Raw genomic sequence first — 8,996 nt, 5'->3', positions numbered from 1 at the left:
GTGAAAAGATAATCTCCAGTTCAAGAAAGATTGATGCTTCAAGGGAGTAAATTAAAATCCCAAATGCATGCTTATGTCGGTGATAGCAAAGAATATAAATTTCTAGTTAACTGTTAACATTTGGGCTGTGTAGAACAACAGACGTGTGTTTTAATGTAGTTTTAATTACTTTAACTGTGTAATAGAAACTTTACATAATAAGCTGCGTTTTGATCTAAAATATTTTTTAAAAATAATACCATGTGATAATATCTTAAGTGGTTGACTCAAACATTTTAGTTATACTGTCGTATTTTAATGTTGGCAGGTGGAAGTTTTCTCAGATCCTTGTACTACTAAAATTATCCCTAAGTAAAGATGCATCCAGACCTGTCTCCCCATCTGCACACTGAAGAATGTAACCTAATTATCAGTTTGCTCAGGAAGTGTCACAAGGAGGTAAGGAGTTTTGAGCAGAGCTTCCTCTGTGGGTGGGTTTGGGAAATGAGTGTCAGATAAATTAGTGAGAATATTATATGATCATAGAGAGAAAGACCTCCTCTAGGCAGAACAGCCATGAAATGTAGCTAGGATGTTTTCACTGAAGAGCCATTTGACAACTGTGTGAAAATTTTGCCAGTGATTTCATTAGGAAATAAAACATGCCTTAAAATTTCCTGTGCTACAGCTTGACAAGTATGGACTTATTTTAAGAACTGAAATAATTTCTGCACCATTTAGTACCGTGTGCCCCTCATAAAAAGTACTAAAAGCAACTTCAAATGCCCTCTTTTTGTGCGCTCACAGCATTGCCATATTCCAGCTGTCCGCTGTGCAGATGCTTTAGTCTGTTTATAAGCAGATGTGTTGACGGGGTTCTGGACGTGCTGTATGCCTTGGATTCAGAGATTGGAGAGCAAAATGCAAATTACTGTTTGACTTCCATCTTCTTAGTAGGCACCTGCCCAAGGATGTAAAATGCCAAATTGTCCTTAGACTTCTCAAGATTCTCCATTGCTTCAAGAAGAAAATATGTCTTCATTTCACTCATTTAAAAGCCCTTTTTTTTTACATTTTGCTCTGTAGTAAACCTCTAGATGTAGAAGAATCAGCCCCTGCAGTGAAAGCTAAGCTATCTGCAGCGTTGCTGCAATATTATTAGTTATTTTCCCAGTTCTCTTGTACGCTCTGGATAGATGTTCTATACAGATATATTTCTGCATCAGTGCATAAAAAGTTCAATTTCATACTTTCTACTGAGACAGAAATGTATTTAAATGTTGGATACGAATGTGGTAACACTGGCTTACGCTATTATATGCAATCTACAGTATTTTCACTCCATGTTCCCATTTGATGTTTATAGTTTTTTCATAATGCAATTATCCATAAATTCTAAGACAGTACATATGTTAGCTTTTCTGTTTAGAGCAGAATTATAAATTTTTCTTTGCAGAAGTCATTACAGAAAGAAAAACAAGGCTGATAATACATGAGATGAATGTTTTGCATGAGAGAGACATAAAGTTTTTTGCAGATTTTAAAGTAGCTAAACTAACATATAAACTTTTGCAGTACCACACTTTCTTACAATTTCTGATTTACAGCAATGAAGGAACAGAGTTTTAATACTAAAATTCACTTGCAATGACTATACTGTACTGGGTTTGTTCAGCAACAGTTGTTTTTTATTTGCACTTGTCTTACAGAATCTTGAAATGTAAGCATGCTGGAATCTGTTGATGCCATCTCATATTTGGTGCTTCAGATATCATTGCCTGTCTGTTCCTATGCACTGTCTAAATGTTTTAATCCTAAGATACAAAATTCTTGCACAGAATATGCCCAAGCTTTAAAACTAAAAGTTGTATTGATTGTAAGATTTATGCTTTTCTTCTGAGTTCTAAAATTTTAATTTGCCTAAAAATGTTTTAGGTAATTTGAGAGATGTAGAGACTTTCCTTTTGTTTGTTTGTTTTGGTTTTTTTTAAACACTTTTAATGTTGTAACGTAGCTTCAAGTGTACAGTTGCTAGAATTGAGAAGACTCTTGGTATATTGACTACTATGGTATGAAAAGGATTGCCAAATAAAATGGCTATCAGTTAAGGGGAGAATAAAACTTCTGTAGGCAATATAAAATTAAAATTTTGTCATTCATTTTCATATTTGGAAAACAAATCCAATCAGGAAAGAAAATGCACTCAGATTTGTCCTGCTTTTTGGTACATACATAGTTGGGCTTTCTGTACTTTGACCAGAGAATCCAGAAATAATAATTTACTACTTGAATGTAATGGTGGACTGGTTTTGGTTTTGTTTCTTATTAAAAATGAACGTTAATACACAAGCATCATAGTCTTTTCATATAATGTAGTTTATTAGAATACCTTGAATTGAAGAGGAAACTGGAACTAAAAAGTGTACGTGAATTCCTTGGCAGCAGGTGATTCAAATGGATCTACTGTCGGTTTGACTTATGAAGAGACAAGGTGCAGGAATAGTAAAGCTGTGCACAGGATTATATTCTCTTGGTTTTGTTTGAAGTTGATCTTTATATGAAGAGGAGTTACTTTTGACAGTCTTGTCTTCAACTATGAGAGGGTATTTGTGTTAGCAGTGTCAGAATAGAAATGGTGAAGATGGCTTATTTCACACTCAGTTGAAAGGAAGCAATACCTTTCCATTTGAAATTCAAGGGAAATGTACTGAAATATTCTTTTGAAAGTGAAGTCACTGAAATGTGAAAAGTCAGCGATCTTAATCACAGAATCACAGAATGTCAGGAGTTGGAAGGGACCTTGAAAGATCGCCCAGTCCAACCCCTGCCAGAGCAGGATCACCAGACCAGGTCACACAGGAACACGGCCAGGCGGGTTTTGAATGTCTGCAGAGAAGGAGACTCCACAACCTCTCTGGGCAGCCTGGGCCATGCTCTGGCACCCTCACAGTAAAGAAGTTTTTCCTTATGTTCAGGTTGAACCTCCTATGCTCCAGCTTGGGACCATTGCCCCTTGTCCTGGCATTGGACATCAGAGAGCAGAGCCTGGCTCCTTCCTCCTGACACTCGCCCTTTACAAATTGATCCCCATGAATGAGGGCACCCCTCAGTCTCCTCTGCTCCAAGCTCAAGAGACCCAGCTCCCTCAGCCGCTGCTCATAAGGGAGATGCTCCACTCCCTCCATCATCCTTGTGGCTCTGCTGGACTCTTTCAAGCAGTTCCTGTCCTTCTTGACCTGAGGGCCCAGAACTGGACACAATATCCCAGATGTGGTCTCACCAGGGCAGAGTAGAGGGGAAGGAGAACCTCTCTGACCTACAACCACCCCTTCTGATACACCCCAGGATGGCGTTGGCCTTCTTGGCCGCAAGGGCACATTGCTGGCTCATGGTCATCCTGCTGTCCACCAGGACCCCTGGGTCCCTTTCCGCTGTGCTGCTCCCCGACAGGTCAGTCACCAACCTATACTGGTACATGGGGTTGTTCTTTCCCAGATTCAAGACTCTACCCTTGCCTTTGTTGAATTTCATTAAATTATTCCCTGCCCAACTCTCCAGCCTGTCCAGGTCTCGCTGAATGGCCGCACAGCCTCTGGAGTGTCAGCCACTCCTCCCAGTTTGGTGTCATCATGAACTTGCTGACAGTGCACTCTGCTCCCTCGTCCAGGTTGTTGATGAATGTATTGAACAGTACTGGTCCCAGTACTGACCCCTGAGAGACTCCACTAGATACAGGCCTCCAACTGGACTCTGTCCCATTGACCACAACTCTCTGACTTCTTTCACCAGTTCACAACCCACCTCACTACCTGATCATCTAGACCACACTTCCTCAGTTTAGCTGTGAGAATGCTATGGGAGAGTGTCAGATGCTTTATTGAAATAAAGATGGACCACATCCACTGCCCTACCATCATCTATCCACCTGCTTATGTCCTCATAAAAGGCTATCAGGTTGGTCTAACATGACTTCCCCTTGGTAAAGCCATGCTGACTGCTCCTAATGACCCTCTTATCCTTGATATGCCTGGAGACAGTGCTGAGGATAAGCTGTTCCATCACCTTTCCAGGGATGGAGATGAGGCGTAGTTACCTGGGTCCTCCTTGCCCTTTTTGAAGACTGCAGTGACATTTGCTTTCCTCCAGTCTCAGGCACCTCTCCTGTTACCCACAACTTACCAAAGATGATGGAAAGTGGCCTAGCAGTGACTTCCACCAGCTCCCTCAGCACCCGCGGGTGCATCCCATCTGGACCCGTGGATTTATGGATGTCCAGATTGCTTAATTGGTCCCTAACCCAATCTTCATGAACCAAGACAAATTCCTCCTTTATCCTGACTTCCTCTGGGGCCTCAGGGATCTGGGGCTCCAGACCAGTTATCAGTGACTACCTGCTGTTATGTTATAGTGCCAAAATGTTCTAAGAACCTTCATCTACTATTTAAATTAATATTCCTGAGGGATGAAAAGTATTGCTTATTAATTGGGTGTCCTTGTGTGTGTATTTTCACAGAAGTCAGTTTGATTTACTTTGTTCCTCATCTGGAACCTGTCCATTATATCAAGTTTTGCATCTCGTGAGGAGAAGTTAATGGGATTCCTATTTGATGTATTTTTTTTCCCTAACAACTCCACTCTGGCACCAAATGCATGCTTTAAAGAGACTTATTTTTATAAGTGACAGCTGAAAGAAATGCATATTGCCTTGCAATTGTATCACTGCAATAGGCGTAATAACTATTTTTGAGAAACTGATTTGTTTTTTCCTCATAACTGAGTCAAAAAGTTGACATCTTGGGAATCTGGCTTAATAAACACAGATTCAGCTCACTGTGTGCATTGGTAAAGAGTGGTCTTAGCTTGGAATGTAAGTGCTTACCTTGAAATTTAACATGCAGGTATGGGAATACAATACAAAATTAAATCTGTATTAGCTAAAATGAAAATGTTGTAAAAGCAAGATCAGCTTGCAGTAAAGTGACCATTTATCACATGCAACTGCTTCGGAGTGTCATCTGATGCCCTTTATAAAGGAGAGAGGTATAAACAAGCTAATTATAGCACTGTTACAGTTAAGTGATGGTCATCATCTTTATTAACCCACTCCTACTTTCAGTCTTATTCTGTTGGCTGAAGTCTTGTCCACTGTTTGGATTCTTAATAGTTTTCCTGTATTACTTGTATAAATCCATCTAGCTGTTCATCAGCTAAGAAATGCACATAGGTTTCCCTCTGAAATACGGAAGTGATTTCATTCTCATCTGTTTTTTTTTTCCTGTGGTCTATTTGTTTTTTTTTTAATTTAGTAGTTCTCTAAACGATTGGTCAAATTGTGTCTATAGCTGTAAGTATCTGCTAAAACCTCCACTCCTTTGGGTCTTCTGAATTGCCTGGATGCTCTGCTATCGGATTCTGTTACGAGGTTCTGTGGCACGTTAGCAAGCATCACTCTGAAAAAGTAGTCCTTGCATTCTGAGAGTGATTTGATGGCTGATAACAGGAAATCACTTCAGGCTGGCTAAGAGGACAGATTTTTATGGTGAATACCATCCGGTTAGCTGGGCAGTGCCTTTGTGATGACAACGTCTGCAGTTTTTCAGAAACTAATTAACACTTAAGTATGCATAAGGCCCACAGCCAAGCTGTGTCATAAAGGTGGTAAATGCATCTTATTTATTAACCTCAAGATCTGGAGAAATTTAGTCTCCTGGTTTTTATAGTGGTGCTAACATTTCAGTAATTTAAGCCTAGTGCCTGCATCTTCTGGACCAACAGCACATTCTTCATGTGGTTGGGATGATGGAGCATCAAGTCCTTTGCCTCTCTAGGTCGTGAAGAAATAATGAAAACTAAAGTACAGGGGACGTTGCCTCCAGGATGCCTGTAAATCTCCTTACACCTTTCTGTATCACAGATCGGAGTTCAGAATATTTATATTTTGTCCATTATTCAACTAGTGTGAAAGTTGTAAGACTGATTCCTAGATCAATAAAATATACACTCTACTTCTAGATTTCATAGCTCCAGCTTAGGTATCCTATTTCAGTCTGGTTACACAACATGAGGAGAACCTTCAACTTTCAGCAAGGCGAGGGTGGTTCAAATGGGAGACAGGAGGACCTCTCACTTCCAGCCACTCAGTAAAAAAAAGTTAAAAAGCACAGTTTTTCACAAAAAAAGAAAAGGAAAAGAAGACCAAGATATGTTGCAAGATGTAAGTGACTTCTAAGAAATTTAGACCTTCAGACGAAGTAACCTTTGAATTGTAAATTTCTTTTTTCTCTCCCTAACTTATTAGCACAACATTTTGAAATTTTTTGGCCATTGCAATGATATTGACCGTGAGATGCGGAAGTGTTTAAAGAAAGAGGTAAGAAACACATTTACTATGAGTTTAATGCTTAATTTAAAAAAAGTCCATGGGACAGAAACAGAGTTGCTTTTTACTACGTAGTACAAATCAGTAAGCAGGCCTTGAAGTGTAAGCACACTCTGGAGTGGGCTTTTGAGAATTTAAACGTTTTTCGATAAATTTGTACGGTAAAATCTGGCTTTAACAAATGGCATGGTCTATTTTTGGATATTCAAAAATAGGCAAACACGCGTTTTAACCAAACAACTATTGCAAATAGGAACTGACACTTCACAGATTGCTTCTGATTTTTTTCTTAAATTTTTTTTTAGTAGTGGTAGTTGCACGGAGTAGAATATAAAGCAGTGATGGTCACTTCTGCATGAGTGCCACTTATTACTGAAGTCACTTATACTGACTGAAACTACTTGATGAGTTGCTCAGTTAGCTCTGAATGAAAACATTGCTGCTTAGGACCTACTCATTGCTGTACAACATCTGCAGATACAAAAGGAATGGAAGACTCTAGGAGTTTTAAGTAGACTAACTAGCTAATGGGCACATCTTCTGAAGAGTATCAGCTGGTCTTTATATCTGTGGTTGTCATGCCGATGTGACAGAACACATAAATGAATTTTTCACACATCTATTAACTTCAAATTGTATTTACTCATTTTGACATAATTTTCACAATCTTGTCTAGAAAGGGAAACTTCAAGTGCATGATAGCCATGAGTTAGCTCCATTCACCACAACTCTGTGCTCCCATCCAGCCAGTTTTTAACCCAGCAAAGCGTGTGCCCGTCCAAGCCATGCCCAGCAGCTTCTCCAGGAGGATGCTGTGGGAGACGGTGTCCAAGGCCTTACTAAAGTCCAGGTAGACAATGTCCACAGCCTTCCCCTCGTCCACCAAGGATGTATCAAATACCCTTATTTTTTTCCCCCCGTAAAAGTGTAGCAGAGATGTGGAAAATAATGAAGTAAAGTTTCTTTCAATGTAATCTTATTTTTCTTGTTTCACTGAAGTATTTACATTAAAAGGAATTCTTGATGGCTCTGTTTATCTGCTTTCTTAAAATATGGCTAGAAGCCCATGAGAGGCTGTTCACAAGTACAGAATAGGTACAGATGTAGCTTTTAAAGATCCGTTGTTCTCATTCTACATAAAAACATGGGTGGGTTTGTGAAAAATTGATTATTGGCTTGGGATAAAGTTAAGAGTTCTGTAAATGTTAAGTAATGTTTTGGGCCATTATTTCAATTATAAACCAATCAGTATAAAGAGTGAAAAACTGCAAATTCTTTCCAAAATCAATCTCCTTAGTACTTTATTACAGTATATGGGGAATTGAGTATTTGTGGCTTACTTGGGTTTTATTCTTTATACCAATTATTTAAAAATTGAACAAATATATGCTCTAACTTAAGGCTAGGAATAATTTCCTTGTCATGAAATATATATCAAATCATGCATTGATTTTTATTTTTTTCATACTTTTAAGCCACGAAATGGTTTCCTTTTTGGCTGGAAGGAAAGAAAGTTAGGCTCTTCAGTCTTCAGGCTTTTGCTAGTGCAGGGACACACTTGAAAGCATGGTGGTCTTATGCATGTACCTAAACTGTGAAGGCTTTCTTGATTCAATTTTACACTGGAAATCCCATCTCTGTTGTGTTTCTTTTTTAAACCATGAAAAAGCCCCAAAACGCCTTACTCTCATTCAACCCAAGTTTGCCTTTGTTCCTTTCGTCCTGGTATACTACTTCATCTGTGCATACAATTAATGGCCAGGATCAAAAACGGACCAAGTCTGTGATGAGAAATTCATGTTTCAGAAGACAGACATGCTTACATTAATCGGCAACTTTTAAAAGGAAAAGAACCTCTCACATGTGCTCTAGAATAGCACCAGTGCAACTTTTTTCCTCATTCGTGTATGAAGTGAAGCTGTTGTACACAAGATGGCTGTATAATTAAGTTCCTCCATAAGATTAGCTAAATCTTCTTATTAGAATGTTATAATGCTCTTTAGCTTAATTACCGCAAAAGTAGAAACATGTATTTTAATAAATAAATGTTAATTTCAAAGTACAAATGATCCAGTATATAGATATTAACAATAACTACATTTCTAATGCATTGGTCAAAGATATTGTCTCTGTTTCTGAGTAATAAATGCTCTCTGCACTCTTAAATTTTACTTACCTGTTTAGTGATAGCAGCTGCTCTATTAATGTCCTTATCTGTCTTCCAGTATGAAGAAAACAGAGCCAGGAACCAGGAGATACGACGAAGGCTAATTAATGCACACAAAGACTCGGAGAAGTGAGCTGTGCTGTAGTTGGGCAGCTGCACCTCAAGAGGGACACTCAGTTAAGAGCTGACAGAATACTTTCTCATCACCAATCCTCAGCCTGTGTTTTGTGAAGTGGTGAAAAAGTAAATGCACCTAATACATACTCATTCCCATCAAGGAAGACAACGTGGAAAAAAAAGATAACTCACTTCATAACTTAATTTTTGACCTCCAAAAGAAAACTATTGTGGCAAATCTTCGTTCTGGCAGAGTTCTGTTATGAATTGTTAAAGAATGACGAATCGGTGTGTGTGGAGTATTGTGTATTCAAGTCTTCAAGTCCAGTCTTCAAGAAGGGCAAGAAGGAGGAC

The 8,996-nt window shown here is 38.9% G+C and overlaps 1 protein-coding gene across 1 annotated transcript; it reads left to right on the top strand.

The window, feature by feature from the left end:
• The first annotated feature begins 357 nt into the window (after positions 1-357).
• On the top strand, positions 358-8,658 carry CMC2 (C-x(9)-C motif containing 2). The gene is made up of 3 exons (XM_010183095.1): positions 358-438; positions 6,278-6,349; positions 8,584-8,658. The coding sequence occupies exons 1-3, from the start codon at positions 358-360 to the stop codon at positions 8,656-8,658; spliced, it is 228 nt and encodes a 75-aa protein (XP_010181397.1).
• Positions 8,659-8,996: the final 338 nt, after the last annotated feature.

The sequence above is a fragment of the Mesitornis unicolor genome, unplaced genomic scaffold (genome assembly GCF_000695765.1).
Source record: "Mesitornis unicolor isolate BGI_N332 unplaced genomic scaffold, ASM69576v1 scaffold51104, whole genome shotgun sequence".
NCBI classification, from domain to species: domain Eukaryota; kingdom Metazoa; phylum Chordata; class Aves; order Mesitornithiformes; family Mesitornithidae; genus Mesitornis; species Mesitornis unicolor.
This window is presented reverse-complemented; position numbering and strand designations above follow the sequence as displayed.